This window comes from Chelonoidis abingdonii, chromosome 20 (genome assembly GCF_003597395.2).
Source record: "Chelonoidis abingdonii isolate Lonesome George chromosome 20, CheloAbing_2.0, whole genome shotgun sequence".
NCBI lineage: Eukaryota > Metazoa > Chordata > Testudines > Testudinidae > Chelonoidis > Chelonoidis abingdonii.
This window is the reverse complement of record NC_133788.1, coordinates 199,282-216,796: the sequence shown is the minus strand read 5'-3', so window position 1 is coordinate 216,796 and position 17,515 is coordinate 199,282. Positions and strand designations below refer to the sequence as shown.

General features: G+C 51.1%; 1 protein-coding gene across 1 annotated transcript in view; it reads right to left on the bottom strand.

Moving 5' to 3' along the window:
* The window catches only part of MLXIPL (MLX interacting protein like), a 59,306-nt gene extending 43,991 nt beyond the window's left edge, over nt 1-15,315 (bottom strand). Inside the window, exons 1-2 of the mRNA XM_032769960.2 lie at nt 15,020-15,315; nt 6-112 (exon numbers count right to left, since the gene is read on the bottom strand). Coding sequence (XP_032625851.1) covers nt 6-112; nt 15,020-15,315 — 403 coding nt within the window. The remainder of the gene's footprint in view (nt 1-5; nt 113-15,019) is intronic.
* Between the last annotated feature and the right edge of the window lie 2,200 nt (nt 15,316-17,515).

The window sequence follows — 17,515 nt, the reverse complement described above, 5'->3', positions numbered from 1 at the left end:
CTCACATTGGATGTACCAGGCTCTCCAGATAGCGTTGTTGAGGCGGATTTTATCCCGGCAAAGCAGCCTCAGACCCTTGAAATTCTTCCACTTCGGAGACACCAGCTTCCCACTGAAACATGCACAGGAGAGGGATGGGGTGAGATTGATTTAGTTGGCGATGGTCCTGTTTTGAGCAGGGGGTTGGACTAGATGCCTCCTGAGGTCTCTTCCAACCATGAGGTTCTGTGATTCTATTATGGGAGATGGCTGGTCCTAGCCGCACTGTCCATCAGAGGAGTTTCCAGGGCTGTATAAACCAGCAGTAATGGTGCCTCACAAACCCTGGGTTTGTGGGTGCATATGTGGGTACATAGCCAAAGGAAACTACAGGGCAGCTGGAGATTGCATACTGCTCTGGGGCTGAACACAGTACTGGGCTGTGTCACATTCAGCGCTGCCAAAGTCTGTGCAGCTCCATTGGTGGTGATCTATGGCCATTACTTGAAGATCTGCAGATAGGATTTTTCAAAAGCTCCCCCTCATCTCCGCCTCCCCTGGGTCTAGGCCTGTTCTCTGCCTCCCTTCCCTTCCCCTCCCTGCTTCCAGGGCCTGGCCTGCACCCTCTCTCCCTGTATCCAGGCTCCCAGAGGCAGCCGTGTTTGTTTTACAGCTTGTTGTGGTGGCTGTGTGCCCCTAATGGGCCTGCAGTGCTGGCAGCCTCATTACACTAATCCATGCACCCGGGCTCAGGAGAGCACATCTACTTCCAGCCCAGAGAGCAGCTGGGCAGCCGCAACCCTGGGCGACCATGTCTGGTACCAGAGTTCAGGGCGGTCACCCCAAGTGTAACTTCATTCAGGGGTTTCCAGGCTGCTTATGCACAGTAAGAGTATGCCAAGGCCCGGGGAGGGGCTGGCTCTGGGGCCGGGGCCTGGGGTATGGGACAGCCAGGTCTGGGGAAGGGCAGGGCAGGGCAGGGCAGGCTTCCGGGCTGGGGGTATGGGACAGCCAGGTCTGGGGCAGGGCAGGCTTCCGGGCTGGGGGTATGGGACAACTGAGTCGGGCACGGCAGCAAGCTGAAGTGAGCATGTGATGCCAGGGATCTGAACTGGAGTTCTTTTAGCTTCTGGATATCATTCAGGATTCTGGGGATAAGCCCAGGAAAGGTCCCTTGCAAGCAGGAGAGGCTATGTTTTGTCTGGCATTGGGGGTGGAGCTCAGTTTCTCCAGAGACTTCTCCCATGCATAGGATGTAGAAGCAGGAGGCGTGGATCCTCTCTTTATACAGAGCAGTGGGAGCAACACACCCTGCTGTTCCCAGCATCCCACTAGCTTTCTAGAGTTGCCCCCGTGTGCAGTGTCCTGACCGGGCCTGAGAAGGCACCATCCTGGTGTGTCTCTATGGGAATGTCATGGGAGCAAAGTCTGTCCCACCAGACACACTAAGATGAGAACCCTGAGGCAGGCTGCTCCTTTGTATATTCAAATCTATGAAACGCTCCTCCTACATGTTCTCCCCTGAAATCTTCTGAAACTCCAGGAGCCGAGTTCCAGAAGAGCTCAGCATACAGCGTGCACCCACCATGCCATGTCCTTCTGAACACCTGGCCTATGGTGTCTATGGTCAGTTCTGCATAGTGTCCCCAGGGCCATCGGCTGTGTCACTGACAGAGGGCACAACAGGATCCTGCAAGAACCACATGCATCTAGAACCCCTTCCTGGACAGAGGTCAGGAGACCCCTGGGATTTCTAAGGCTCCAGCATATGGAGCTCCTGGCGGTGCACCCTTGCTGGAAGGCTGGGCACACTAGAGCTACTCAGTATCTGCTGACTGCATGGTGGGGCTGCTTCCTGTGATTTCCCCCTCCTCAGAGGTGCTGCCCAATCCTGGCACAGTGAGGTGTCTGCCTCTGAGCCCTGAGGAGGGTCTCTCACCATCACCCCTGCTATGGGGAGAGGGAGTTTATAATGTACAGTTAGGACCCCCCCATACACACTCTCTATGAACACACTAGGGAAGGGGTGGTGGAGTCTCTCCATGTTCCATGCTGCTCCTTCCAATACAAGAACAAAAGACAGTGAGAAAGCAAACAGCTTATGGCCACCCCCAGCTCTGCCTGGACCTTTTCTAGCCCAGGGTGTGATAAGCCTGAGTGATGATTGAGAAAGGGCAGGTGCACTGGGGAGGAGCAAATGTCCAGTGGTAATGCAAAGCCGGAGGGACCCGTGCAGTGGGGTTATACTTTGGGGTAGCTCCTGTGCTGATGGTGCGAGTGCCACCTGCTCACTGGAGTGCCCATCAAGGGCTGTGAAGTTGTGGGTGCGGGGATCAGGCGGTCAGGGGTGCAACTGCTATCACCAGGGAATTTGAACTTTCCCCAGAGCTACAAAGCAAACATCTTGCCAGTGCCAAGCGGGCGAGCCAATTGAGTTGCAGAATTTCCTGGGTGCTTGGCCAGTGCCAGCCGGCCAAGGTTACCCAGGCTCAGTCACTGCCAAAAGTGCTGAACTTTGACCCCTTAAAGAGACAGCAACTCACCCTTATGCAAAAGGCTTTAAAGAATCCCCTATGCCCACAATGGACATTGTGCCGGCCTCTTTCCTTGTGGCAGGACACAGATCCCCCCCTTAGAAGCATGGACAGAAGAGGGAGATGGATTTAGGGCTTAATTATCCTTATGCTGTTTCCCAACATTAATTATCACGTAATCATTTGTCAAGTTCATCAGGCTGATCTTTGCTCCCTGATCCACCCTTGAAGACGGCCCTACCCCCTCAGAAACAACTCCTGGAGGAGAACGTGGCTGATCTGGGGAACGGGACTTGAAGAGACAGATGAGCCACTTGACCAGCCACCTGAAATTCAGAATGGGAAGCCTCAACTCCTGATCACACGCATGTCATGGAGGGCCAGAGGCAGCTTCCCCTTCATGGCCTGGGCCTGAGAAGGGAAATGATTGGGATTCTTTTCAAGCCAGACGGTCATTTCCCCATGGTATCATTACCCTGCACTGAAAGTCAGTTCAGCCAGGCTGGGAAATGTATCTAAGTGCCTAGGAAGTGCCAGCCCCCAGGGAATAGGCACAACAATAAGGTCATAATGGAAAAGGGGAGGAACTGGAACCCAGGACTCCGGGTTTCTATCCCTAGCTTTGCCATTGACTCACTGTGTGATTTAGGGCAAGTCACTTAACTTCTGTGCCTCAGTTTTCCACCTGTAAAATGGGGACCAACGTACTTACAGAGGTGGGGAGCTTTGGGGTGCGGGGGATCTATGGTCAAAAAGTGCCATGTCTGAGGATTATTCCTGAGTACAGTTCAGTGAAGGAGGGTCCTGTGTGGAGTTTGCAGCAATGTCACTGAGACCTAACACAGCACTAACTTCAGCTGTGCCCAGATCAATGCATGCGCCCCTCCCACCCTCCAAAACACCCCCAACCACACAAGCACAACAGCCCCCTGCCCACACCACAGCCCTTTCCCTGGAAGACTCAGAAAATGTTGGTGCAGACTGCACAGCGTGGGAGGCAGGAGCAACAGAGGGACCAGAAACAGGGCCAGGAAACGGAATGAGATCCATTGTGACAAACACAAGTGACTCCCCCAGTGCAAGGCTGTAACCCGAGGGAGAGAGACCCTGGCCTGAGACTACAGGGTGAGAGCAGGTAGCGATTAGAACAAATGTAAGCGTGACCAGCCCAGGGAAAAGCCTGGAGACATCATGTCACAGACCAGGTAGGGGACAGGTCGGTGGTTCTCTGTGGCTCTGGTTCAACTGCCACTGGAATATTGCATTCAAAGCAGGATCTCCCAAAACTAGATAAATACAGACAACTGGGAAGGAGCTCTGAGAAGAAGCAACAAAAATGGAGGGACTGCAGGAAGAGTGAAAAACTAGATTTACAGAGCTTGGCTAAATGACTTCACATGGGGTGGGGAATGTGATCTGAGCACACGTGATGGGGATAAATACCAGGGGGGCAGGAATTAATCAGGTTAGGGCTCAGGGATGGACCAAGGAGAAGTGGAATGAAATGAAGAAAGGGAACATTTAGGCTGAATATCAGGAAAATCTTCCTTCCTGTCAGGGAGATCCAGGAGCCTGGGGAACAATCTCCCAAGGGAAGCGGGAACCCCAGGACTTGAGCCATTTAAATTAGACCAGGCAAAGCACCCAGCAATGCACAGTAGAGATCATCCTGCTCTTGTGTCACTGGGAGAATGGACAAGGTGGAGTTGCACAAGACTCCTCTATGCCCTCCTGACTGCTTTGCTGGGATAAAATGCCACTTCAATTAAATATGATGCCAGCCACACACGCAGCCACCCCAGCCTGGCCTGGCTGTCAGGTCACATGATAAATCCTTGGTCTCAGAATTCAGCCTTCCACAGGCCTGTTCAACTGCCGAGCCTGATCCTTCACCTGAATCCTGTATTTGTTGCTCCTGAACCAAACACCCCGCCAGTGCGTAACAAACGGGCACCCCTTCCATTAATACCTCATTTCCCCTTGCAGATAGCTCTGGCCAGGTCCAGGGCTCACATCCTGGCACCAGGGCAAACACTCCTCAAGGTGCATTGGGAGACCCAGAATGCTAATGGTTGCCCTCCCCATGCACCCCTGAGAGCACAGGCTCCATGGTGCATTTAGAACCCTGAAATACCCTGTAACTATGTCAGTAAACTGTTAACGTTCCTCATCGGGTCTATGCTGGTGGTTCTCTGAGCTGCCTCTGCAGACCTGTCCCAGATCCTCGTCTTGTCCTCTTTCCCTGCCATATCCTTCAGCTAAGATAAACACAGCCACAACCCTGCTTTGTATTGTTTCCCCTAAAACTGTCTATTCACCATTGTCACAGCAGACACCATCCTTGCTGGTTCTCAGGCTCACAACCTTGGATTCATCTTCAAACCCCCCTCCTCACGTACACACATCCCCACTGCATTTCCCTCTGTAGTGTAGCAAAAATCCATCCCTTTCTTCCTGTCCACGCAACTACAACACATGTCCATGCCCTAGTTATCTTCTATTGTGACTACTGGCCCCTCCTCCTTGGCCTCCTCAATGCTCATATTTAGTATCCTACACAGAGAGGAAGTGTGGGGCCAGTGTTAAATTTGCTGCACTGCCACAGACTTCCTGGGTGACTCTGGACAAGTTACTCAGGCCTGGTCTACACTTAGAATTTAGTTTGCTGAAATCCACACCCCAAGTGCTGTAACTATGCCAACATAAACTCCAGTGTAGATGCTGCTAGACTGACAGAAGAATTGGTCAAACTAGCTACAGTCACTTGGGGAGGTGAAGCTCCTAAAATGATGGAAAAACCCCTTCCCTGGCTGTAGTCTGTGTCTACACTATGGGTTTACAAAGGCAATGCTACAGCAGTGTAGCTATGCTGCTATAGTGCCCCAGTGTATCACAGAAGATTAAGGCTCAAAGCAGGACCAACCCCAACAAAATCATCCCAGCCAGGGCTTTGTCAAGCCAGGCCTTAAAAATGTCTAAAGATGGAGATTCCACCACCTCTATAGGGAACCCATTCCTGGTTTTTAACAGAATACCAGTGTTGGAAGGGACCTCAGGAGGTATCTAGCCCAACCTATTGCTTAAAGCAGGACCACTCTCCTAGCAGATTTTTGTCCCAGATCCCTAAATGGCCCCCTCAAGGGTTGAGCTCACAGCACTAGGTTTAATCAGCTGATGCTTAAACCACTGAGCTATCCCTCTCCCCACCCCAAGCAATGTACCAAAGCCTGGGATTTAACCAGGGACTTATAGATCTTCAGTCTAATGCACACCTGACTGAGCTATTTTAGCAACTAATAGCCAAATATCCTATTCTTAATATCCAACCTAGACCTCCTGCACTGCAACTTGAGACCATTGCTCCTTGTTCTGCCATCTGCCACCACTGAGAACAGCCGAGCTCCATCCTCTTTGGAATTCCCCCTTCAGGCAGTTGAAGGCTGCTATCAAATCCCCCCTCACTCTTCTCCTCTGCAGACTAAATAACCCCAGTTCCCTCAGCCTCTCCTCGTAAGTTATGTGCCCCAGCCCCCTAATCATTTTCATTGCCCTCCGCTGGACTGTCTCCAATTTGTCCACATCCTTTCTGTAGTGGGGGGCCCAAAACTGGATGCAATACTGCAGATGTGGCCTCACCAGTACCAAATAGAGGGGAATAATCACTTACCTTGATCTGCTGGCAATGCTCCTACTAATGCAACCCAATATGCCATTAGCCTTCTTGGCAACAAGGGCACGCTGCTAACTCATATCCAGCTTCTCATCCAATGTAATCCCCAGGTCCTTTTCTGCAGAACTGCTGCCTAGCCACTCAGTCTCTAGTCTGAAACAGTGCATGGGATTCTTCTGTCCTAAGTGCAGGACTCTGCACTTGTCCTTGTTGAACCTCATCAGATTTCCTTTGGCCCAGTCCTCCAATTTGTCTAGGTCACTCTGGACCCTATCCCTGCCCTCCAGCGTATCTACCTCTCCCCACAGCTTAGTGTCATCACAAACTTGCTGAGGGTGCAATCCATCCCATCATCCAGATCATTAATGAATTAACGTAGACATGGCCTTAGTCTCTCTGCCTCCACACTCCATCTGTTCTTCCTACCCTGCTCTGTGTCTGTGTTAAAGATGGAGAGGTGCACAGAAACTACAGTAATGGGGCCCAAATAAGAACCTATGTATGCCGGAGTTTTTCCTTTCCCTCTATGTTGTACACATAGAGCAGTATGTTGTGTAAATATAGTTGGCCAAGCGAAGTGAGGCCTTACTCTCAATTCGATGGCATTTCTCTGTCTGAAATGTGATAACATGTGACCACTGTATCCAATACATTCCAATATTTCAGGGACTGTTCAATACATTTAAGAGCAGAGCCCTAGTGATTGTGGTGAAAATCAGGAAACTAGAAGAGGGAATGGGTGGACACATAGAATTCCTGGTGTCCCAGTTTCAGGATAAGTGCACCTATATTCCCATATGGTGGGTGGCATAGATGCCAAATTATTTCCTCGCTTTAGGAGTGGGATGACATGGGTGTGTTTCTAAATGCTTTTGAAATGGGGTGTGAATAGAACAAGGTGGAGCAGAAGGACATGGTCTGGTATCTGGCTCCCCTGCTGTTAGGGACAAAGGTCTTAGACATTTTCACCCTTTTGGATAGAGAGTACTATATAGATTATGAGCAATGTAAACAAACTCTGTTGCAAAAGTTTAAACTGACCCCTGACACATACAGGAAAAGGTTTGGGGAGTTCAGAAGAAAGGAGATATGACCTGTGCTGAGGTTTCAGCTCAAATTAGGGGTTATGTAAGAAAATGGGGAACTGGATAAGGGGTTACCAGAGTCAATGAGGCCGGTGAATTAATGGGTTTAGAACAGTTCTATCGATTCTACCCCTCTGGCCTGAAATCATGGTTAATAGACCAAGATACTAGAGATACGACCATAGCTGGGAAATGGAACAACAAATACGAAGATAGCAGGCCTGGATCTGAGAGGAAAATCAAGGGAGATAGCCACAAAGTGGACCCCAATCTGGCCCTCCAAGAGGGGGACATCCCGGGAAGGGAGAATGGGCTAGATCCAGACCTGGATGGGAGGCAAACTCAAAAAGGGAACCCAGGGAGCTAAGGTGTTTTTATTGCCATAAGTCTGGCCATAAGGCAACACACTGCCCGGTGCTAGGGAGACCAGAGGCTAGTGATAACCCACAATGGGTCCAGGTAGCAGTGACCTCACCACTGATGGAACCAGCCCCAGTGGTCCCAGCAGAAACCTGACCTTGTCAGATCCCGAAGGAGAATCAGCTTCCCTATGGTGGTGGATGGGGAAAGGCCCAGGGATGGAGGGATGCTGGAGCCCAGGTAACTCTGGCTCACCAAAGGGTGCTGGCCTCTTGAGCATCATCTCGGATAGATTCCTGACCAGTCAGGGACTAGTGGGCCCCCCTTTTCTTGGTGGCTCAGATCCATCTGAAATGGGGTGACTGTAAAGGGCCTAAGGATGTTGGGTTACACTCCCAACTGCCGGGAGAAGTCTTGCTGGGCCCAGGTCACTTGTGTGGTCTCTTGGAGCCAAAATGCCAACAGCGGCAGCCCTAGGCTGTGACCTTGAGCTGCATGCTGGCAGCTGAGGAGAGGCTCTGAGTGGCTGTCTGATAGTGCAAGTGTGTGGCCACAGCCATGTAGAGTCCTGCTGACCTGAGGGGGACTGGGATGGACCTCAGTGACCAGGCTGAGCAGAGAATCCCAGCCCCTGGTTTGGAATGGATTGCAATTGATTGACCCCTAGCTAGAAAAACTGAGGGCTTCAACAGACTCCCTTGGCAGCCCCTGATGTTTTCTGGGGCTCAGAGGCTGCTCCATAGATAGTGACTGCCCCCTGGGAAAGCTGAGCCATGCGGAATATGGAGACAACTGGTGGTACCGCAAAAGTACTGTCTTAGATTTCTCAGCCTGGCCCATGATATACCCTTTTCAGGGCACATGCATAGTGCACCAAGCAGCACTTACTACGTGTTTCACCCTGGCCTGAGGACTGTGAGGCAGTGCAAAAATAGTGTAAGTCCTGTAACCCCTGCCAGAAGGTGGCGAAGGGCCAGGATACGGGGAAAAGGCTATTCTGGTGGTAGTAGGTTACACCACCCTCTATCCACAGGCAGCAGCTCCATCCTCCACAGAGGCAGAAAAGTTGGCTGACACTTTGCTGGTGCTATTCAGCTGAGCGAAATTTCTGCAGGAGGTTTTGACTGACCAAGAGGCAAACTTTATGTCTGCCCTGCATGTCAGTCTATTGGAGAAACATGGAGTTCAGCACTTACCATCACCTCCCTATCAACCCCAAGATAATGAGCTGCTTGAAAGATTTAATAGGATCCTTAAATGATGCTGAAAATTTTTGTGGCTGGGATAAATGTGCCTTTACCAGCTGTTTGCCTATTGGGAGGTTCCCCAGGAATCCATAGGATTCTCCACTTTTGAACTGCTCCATGGGAGGAGAGTATGGGGGTCCCTGAACCTAATGAGGGCAGGGTGGGAAGGTAAGTATGTGATGGCCTTCTGGGAGTACTCACTGAACCACTGGGTTTTGCCCAGGAGAATCCAGTGAGCACTCAGGAGAAACAGAGAGCTTCATCTGACCACAATACGTGCCTGGAGTGAGTGCTGGTTCTCATCCCACAGTGGTGGAATAAACTCCAGGCTGCCTGTGAAGGGCCCTTTAAAACCATGAAACACTACATGAGGTGACATGTGTGGTGGAGCCGCTAACCTCTCCCACCTCCACCGAAGGTAGCATGGGAACGTGATGAACCCCTGTTCTGACCAAGGACTCCAGCGCTGGTCAGGTGCGAGCACTAGGAGGAGGAAGGAGAGGATCCTCTAAGAGATCTGGGGGCAGAAACAGAGGACTGCACCTCCCCTGACTCCACAGCCCTCCGTGATCACTGAACTCTGCACAGCAAGCAGAGATCAGGGGTGTGCTGCAGGGTTAGCACCAGGTATTTTCCAGTAAGCCCGGACACGCATCACTTTGCTGTCCACCAGGTGGAGACCGGCCTCGGTTAAAAGTCCACCCTTTGGGGTACTGGGAAAACAGAGCAGAGCCTAGAGGAGGAATTAGTGACATTCTGGAATTAGGGGTGATCCAACAGTCAGACACTCCATGGGCATCCCCCTGTGTGTTGGTGCCAGTCGGATGCCGTGGGATTGTAGACAGGTCGCTACTGTCACTGTGGTGGATGCATACCCCATGCCTAGAATCGTCTGGTGTCCTACCAGGCCAGGCGGGAAGGGCCAATTCCTGACCACAAATGACCTCACCCAGATGCCTTTGGATTCAGGTGCCAGGCTTTGATTGGCATTTGCCACCCCAACACAGCTCTTTAAGTTCCTGATGCTTCCTTTTGGCTTCAAGGGGGCCCTGATTCCCTTCCAGCAGCTGGTGGATCAGTGACTGGATAGGTTGTGGGAGTTTGGCCTGGCATATATCAAGGATGTTTGTGCTCAAAGCAGGACCAATTACCAACTAAATCATCCCAGCCAGGGCTTTGTCAAGCATGACCTTAAAAACCTCTAAGGAAGGAGATTCCACCACCTCCCTAGGAAACCCATTCCAGTGCTTCACCACCCTCCTAGTTAAAAAGTTTTTCCTAATATCCAACCTAAACCTCCCCCACTGCAACTTGAGACAATTACTCCTTGTTCTGTCATTTGCTACCACTGAGAACAGTCTAGATCCATCTTCTTTGGAACCCCGTTTCAGGTAGTTGAAAGCAACTATCAAATCCCCCCTCGTTCTTCTCTTCTGCAGGCTAAATAATCCCAGTTCCCTCAGCTTCTCCTCATAAACCATGTGCTCCAGCCCCCTAATCATTTTTGTTGCCCTCCGCTGGACTCTTTCCAGTTTTTCCACATCCTTCTTGTAGAGTGGGGCCCAAAACTGGACGCAGTACTCCAGATGAGGCCTCACCATAGGGTTGAGGTCTGTTATTTCTCACCTCAATATATTATTTATCTGTTTATTTAAAAACATTTTTGCTGTTAACAAGCATGTTATCTCTAGACACACAAATCCAGTTTGAGAACTGCAAAACTAAGCATCTCTGATGGTATCTTCTAGACGGAGCACTGAGTCCCATTGGGTAGATAGAAGGATTAACCTAAATGATCTATACAGAAGCCACTGGAACCCCATAAGATTAATGTTCTGGAGGATGGCACGGATTGCACCCTCAGCAAGTTTGCAGATGACACTAAACTGGGAGGAGCGGTAGATATGCTGGAAGGTAGGGATAGGATACAGATAGAAGACTGGACCAAAAGAAATCTGATGAGGTTCAACAAGGGCAAGTGCAGAGTCCTGCACTTAGGCCAGAAGAATCCCATGCACTGCTACAGACTAGGACCGAATGGCTAGTGCAGAAAAGGACCTACGGGTTACAGTGGATGAGAAGCTGGCTATTGTATTAAGAGTACATATTATTGTGGGCCGGGGTTGTATGTAACCTTTCTAGGGTAACAAATATAAGATCTAAGAGTTCAAAAGATTATAGTGAAAATGTGCCAGACCAGAATGGAATTTTGGGACAATAAGTGTGAAGTGGATTTCCTGGGGAATCCTGTGGCAGAGGTAATGCAAAAACCGAGCCCTTTGAAGCTATGCTCTGAGGAATGGGTCTTTGTCTGCTGATTACCTGTTACAGAAGAAAAATAGCAAAGGCCCAAGCTGCCTAAAGAAGAAACATTAAAAATTTCTTCATTTCTTCATTTCTGGCTTTTCATCCCAAACTTGGAAAGCATCTACCAAACTGCAGCTTGTTGGTGCAAAGCCCCGTCCTGGGTAACAGAACAGGCTTCTCTTAAAAACTTGTTTTGATGAAAAGTGCCGACCATGACCCAGTGCTGTGCTGTTTACTGAGTCCTTTCCTGGAAGTCACAGAGCTGAACTCTGGCAGCCTCATTAGCAGAAGATGCTAAACATGTTTCTAGGTGAGATGTGTGCCTGTGCTGACAGATGTAAAGGCATTAACAAAACGCATGTGAGAGATTAGGGAAACTCCACGGAAAGGGTTAGACACAAAGGCCTGGCTCTCCAGTGCACAGCATGTTGTGCTGTGCTCACACCAGTGCAAAGGAAGTATAAAATGCTACCAAATGAGACTGGGAGCCCTTTACAGCCTGTCTTTTTACCTCACACACCCTGTAAAAGAGTTAATATGGACCTGAACAGCCACTTAACCTGTCTTCCTATGTCTGGAAGGTGGGCCAGGCCTCATTAGAAGTACAGCCCAGCTGGGGAGAGATGGATCCCCCCATAAATAGCTGAAGGGCCCAGCAGTAGGGAGGAGACCCAGAAGAGGTGAAGTCGATTGTTCCTCCGAGGTTCTCTGGGAGGCAGCCTGAAACACGACTGAGAAGAGCACATAGGCAGGCTGGCTCCTTCACCGTGAGTGAGGAGAGCGGCCCTGTGGAGCTGTAGCTGCCTGAACCCCTGAGTGAGGGGAAGGTGTGCCAGCCCCAGGATGGGGCACTGATTGAGGCATAGAAGTCTGTGGTCACACAGGTGGAGAGCCTAGAGCAGCGGAGGTGCGCCCACCATGAGGTGGGTACCAGCAGAGCGGAAGGTTTGGTTTCTATTTCTGTCAGGCTTTGGTAAGAGACTCTGAAGCCCCAGCAGGGGCAGGCATCTGTAACGTGGTCTGCCCAGAGTGCCAGGTTATTCCTGCCCTGGAGTCGGCATAGGAAGGTGGGTAAAACGGAGGCAAAAAATGCTGCAATGCCACATCCAGCCAGGAGGGGGTGTGTTGGGGGTAAATTTGCCCCCCCACGCCTCCCCCTTGCACATGTGCACATCAGCACTCTAGGTGTAGGGCCCAGGGAGGTGGCTGCCACAGTCACAGTGCAGTATGCACTGAAGAATGGATTATGCTCTCTTCTCTGGCTGGGGGCTAGCTGAGGAGTGTAGTAGTGAGAGCAAGCTGCTCACGAGGAAGCTTGGGGCCCGGGCCCACTTGAACTAGCTCACGCAGAGCGTTGTGAACATGAGTGCCATATGACTCCATAGTACCTAGGAAAAACGTCCAGGGCACTGGCAGAAAAGAGGAGAAGACAGTGTATTCTAAAAGCAAAGGGACCAAGACAAAGGATGAGGGAAGGGGACTGCATCTTGGCAACAGGAGCAAAGACTCAGTGAGTCCATAGCTGGGCTTTCTGCAAGTTCAATTGCCTGGGTGCAGTTCTGGCCCCCTATAAAGGGAAACAGGATTCGGGGCAGTTGTGTAAACAGAAAATCACACCAGGAATTGCCAAGTCTGCATCACCAGTTTCTCTTTTAATAAGAAACTGACCCACTGCAAAGCCACAGAATCTGCCACCATTCTGCTGGGGGCTATGAGATCAGATTAGTACCAAATGAGCATGTGATCATGGAGTTAAGGCCCACCCACCGGGACACAAAAGGGGGGCAGTGTTAACATGCAAAGGTTTCTCCCTGCCAATTTCAACTTCAGTATGTTCAGTCGCAGGGCTGTTCTGAAAGAAAAACAAGAAGGCTGCTGGAGCTATTTTCTAACAGGTAGAGTGACTGCAGGGTGAACCGTGGCCAGAAGCACCTGTACTCATTGTCTATTTTAATCTGTATCCGAAATGCAATAGATGTGCTTGACTCCTAAGATGTAGGCCAGGTTTACACAGATTTTGCACAGGTATAACTATTTTGGTTAGGGGAGTGATTTTTTTTTTAATTACCAAAATAGTTATAGCAGTGCAACTGCTGGTGTGGCTGCAGCTATACCAGTATAAGGACGCTGTACATTGGTATAGGTCTTCCTGTAGAGAATAAGCGGAATTAGCTATCCTGCTATAAGGCACTCTGACACCTGTATCAGTGTGTCTGCACTAAGGGGTTGTACCACTTTAACGCTAGGGGTGTAAATAAAGCAGTGCAGGTTTTGTGCGTAGACGAGGCCTGAGAGATGCACAGACAATTGTGGGGAGTAGAACAAGAGGACATGCTGTGAATGGTCACCAGCATGGGTTACAGAAGCATCTGGGTTTGATAGGAGAACAGGAGTTGTTTCTAGTCTCCTCCTGTAACCAAAGAAAAAAGCTGATCTCTGGGGTGGGGAAGTGTAGGAGTAAATATGTGTGTCATCTGTTTGCTTTTATCATCTTTTTTCTCTAATGCTTTGTTCCAGTTACTAATTAAAAATAATTGAAGAGGGCTGGTGATCGGTGTTACTGATTGCAGGTGTCCAAAATGCAGTGGGACCTGCAGGATAGTAATGGTTGGTAGACGCAGGGCAGGGTAGTCGCGTCCCGGTCTAAGAGCGGAAGAATTGCAAGATTCTGCCAAGCTGTAGCAATCCCTGCCGTGCAGTATGTGGGCCCTGAGACAGGTAGGGGCAGGAGTCCTAAGATGTGAGGTGCGTGCTCTGTGAGGGACAGAGGCACAGCTAGCCCTGGAAAGGTGACAGTACTGGCTTCCCACTCTGCTTCTCAAATGCAGACAACTGGCTCCTCCTCAAATGATCCAATGGGAACAACCCCCCTGGGTCAGAGACCAGGCCTGGAAGAGCAGAGGACTGTAAAGGGGTTAGAATAGGAGCTGGGCTGCAGCTTGAATAAGGAAAACGCAAAACAAGACTAAATTCTCCTCTGTCCCACTAGCCAGTGTGGGAAAGGAAGTGGGAGGGATTGGGAAAAGGGTAATGCCTGATTGGTGTGGATTTGTGGGGTGCCCAGCTGGCTGAGGGCAGAGACGGGGAGGGGGAAAAGACTCAGTAGAAACACTAGGGCTTTCTCTCCCCTGCCCCTCTGCCCCATGCCCAGACTCCGGCTGCGCTAGCAGGAGCCTCAGGAGCCCAGTGTGAATGCTGGCTGAATTCAGCACTGTGCCAAGTGCAGGGCTGAAGCTTGCACCACTCTATCCCAGAGCCACCAGGGCTCCGTGCAGCCTCCTGCCCCAGGCACAGCTGAGGGCAGCCCTGAAATCTGCCCTACCCTGTACCTGGGTTTCCAAGGGTCCCTATGGAACTAGTGGCAGCCAGGATGTAGTTGCCACAGCCATACCCCTTTCTGCCTCTGGAACACTCCTCACTCACCTAGAATGTGCCCTGAGCCAGGGAGCGCTTGCGGGAGGGGAGGGTCCAGAGCTAGCAGAGCCAGCTCTGCACTGGGAAGGGGTGACCCTACTGCCCCAGGAGCCTTCCCCAAGGGTTTGTGCGGCTGCTTTGCAGCTCCTTAGCACCAATGTGTGCCCTGTAAAGGGCTGCAGGGTGACGGGGAATCTGGTTAGCCAAATGGGGCTCCGTGGGCCTTTGCTGCTTCCTTTCTTGGTTAAGAGGGAGAAGGTTGGCTGGTTGGTTGGGGAAATTCCTAAGCAGCCTCCCCAGTCTGTCCCCCCTCCTCCTCAGCCCATGAGTCCTGGGCCAGAAGGCTTATCCTGGGGAAGAGGATCACTGATCCCAGGGGAGAGGGAAGCCAAGGGTTCAGGGCAAAAGAATCCTTAGACTCACCTGTAGGCCAGGCTCATGCACTCGAAGAGCCGAGTGAGGGTCAGGTCGATGGTGTGGGGATCAGCTGGCTCTGGCTCAGTACCATGGTGGCGCCGGCGGGGCACCGAGTCGCTGTGCGGCGAGGAGACCATGAAGTGGCCGCTGTGGATGACCTGCGAATGCGGCAGGGAGCCTGAGCCTGGTCCAGCACTGCCCGTGCCCAGACCCTCTGAGTCTGAATCAGAATCCGAGTCTGTGCCTGACCTGACCTGCGGGTCTGGGAATGGTCCGTGCAGACCCACCTGCGTTCCAGCCATTGTGCCCGATGTTGGTAGCAAGTAGCTGCCTGCCAGTAAGCCTCTCTGTCTGGGTACCTAAACAGCTCACATCACAGCTGCCCCACACAGGCCCATTAGCATAATGAGTGAGTGTGCACCACGCCCCCTGGGCAGCATGTTGCTTCCACACCCTTTCCTTCCCACACCCTGTCCCTTGCTTGCTTGCTTGTGCTGTCTCCTCTAAGACTCCCTGCTAAGCTTGCAGTTTCCCTGCTGTCTCCCCATGAGTCCTATTTATAGGGTGTAATCCCGCCCCTGCCTCAGCCCTCAGCCTAGCTTCTTTACCCCAGCCGTGCCCTTGGGTGGGGCTAGGGGTGGGCACAGGAATCGAGCAGGGAGTTAACTCCTTGTCTGCTGGGGCCGTGAAAAGGTGGGACCTCTGGGTCACACTAGGTTTTATTTCCATAACAAACTGCCTAAATTTAAAGGAGAAGCTGCGCCAGCTTCCTCCTGTTCCCAACCCCGCTAGCTGGGAAGCCAGAGACAGGACTCAGAAGCAGCAGGTCCTCACTCTGCTGCTAGAGAGCTCAGTCAGCTTTGTTTACCTTGGCTCGGTGGCTGCTTTGCCTGCGTGTGGGAGAAAAATACATGGTATTTACCTAGTGCCTCTGTACTAATGTATCCCCCAACACTTCCCAGGGAACAAATACAGATTAAGGGACAAAAACAGAGGAGATTATAGCAACCAGGATCCAGCTCAGCACAAAGCAGGGAGCGACTCTCTGAGCCATGCCCCTGGGCCCTGGAAACAGATGGGGTGAGAACCTGCTTTAAACTGGCATCTCCAGGGTTTTCCTCTGAGTCAGGGAGAGGATGGAGGCAAAGATACAGTGTCTCCCTGGGGACCTCCGAGGAGGCAAGGACTCAGAGAAAGATCAGCAGACCTAGTCCATTCACGGCCTGAAAAATTCAAACAAAAGTCTTAGGGGGAGATTTTCAAAGATGGATCCCACGGTACCTGCCTCTGACTTTCAGCGGGAGTCAGGTAGCCATCTCCATGGGTGCCGTTGAGAATCTCTCCCTTAGATCCAGGAGCTGTCTACAGCCAATGAAGGTAGCAGTGGGCAGGCAGGACACTCTGCCCAAGTCTCCATGCTCTGTGTTGGCTGTGGATGATGGTCTGCATAGGGAGAAGTCTAAAGGATGGTGCGGTGCTGTAGCCAGACCTCAATTGAATAATAATATTAATGAAAAGAATTGCCCTGGCATCACAGCACTGCAAACAGAAGCAGCTAACAGGAGTTTGGAGGAGTTTAGGGAGAGGGAGTGATCAAGCTGTCCAGTGATGGAATGGATGTGCCTGCCATGCTTTCTTTCCTGTGCATGAAATGCAAGTTGGTGGCTGTGCTGGAGGAAAAGATTATTGGATTGGATGCTGCTGAGAAGCAGAGAAGCTGAGATGTTCCTAGACTGTCAGGTTTGGGAAACACCAGTAGCTCAGGTTCAAAGAAGAATGGAGCTAGCCACCTAGGAATTGCGGAGAGAGGAAGGCAGAGAGAAGGCCCAGCAGTTCATAACCACCAGAGACAAGAGGTCAATGGCAGCATTCTGCACAGATGGAAACATAGGAGCTAGGCAGGCTGTGGCCACCAGAAAGAAGGACCCAAGAGGAATTCCACACAGCTAGAAGTTTCCAATCGACACCCGGGCCTCCATGTGGAAACTTTGGAAGGTGCCTGTCAAGATTCTGCTGGGGCAAGGGGAGGGAGAGATGTACGGGACACACCTGGGGGTGGCAAATTAGCCCAACTTGTAAAAAAAGCAAGCTTGTCCAGAAAGAGGTCTCCAATCATCCAAGGAAGACAGACGATTCTTGTTGGAGATTCAATACTCAGAAGAATCAAAAGAAGATTCTGCAAGGGAGAGGCAGACCACAGATTGGCCAAGACATGAGACATCACGCTCCAATTGGCTAAGCTTCTGAAGTCAGTAGGCAATGGCTCATATTGGCAATGGTTCATATCAGCACTAACGACTCTGTGTTGTGGGCTATTTTACAGATAGTAGATGACTTCAGGGAACTTGGAAGCATGTTGAAGCATAAGAGTGTCCAAATGATCTTCTCTGAGATCCTTCCAGTCCCACAAGCCACAAGTGGGTGGGTGAGGTTCTGTGACCTGCAATGTGCAGGAGGTCAGACTAGATGGTAATGATGGTCCCATCTGACCTTAAAGGTCTA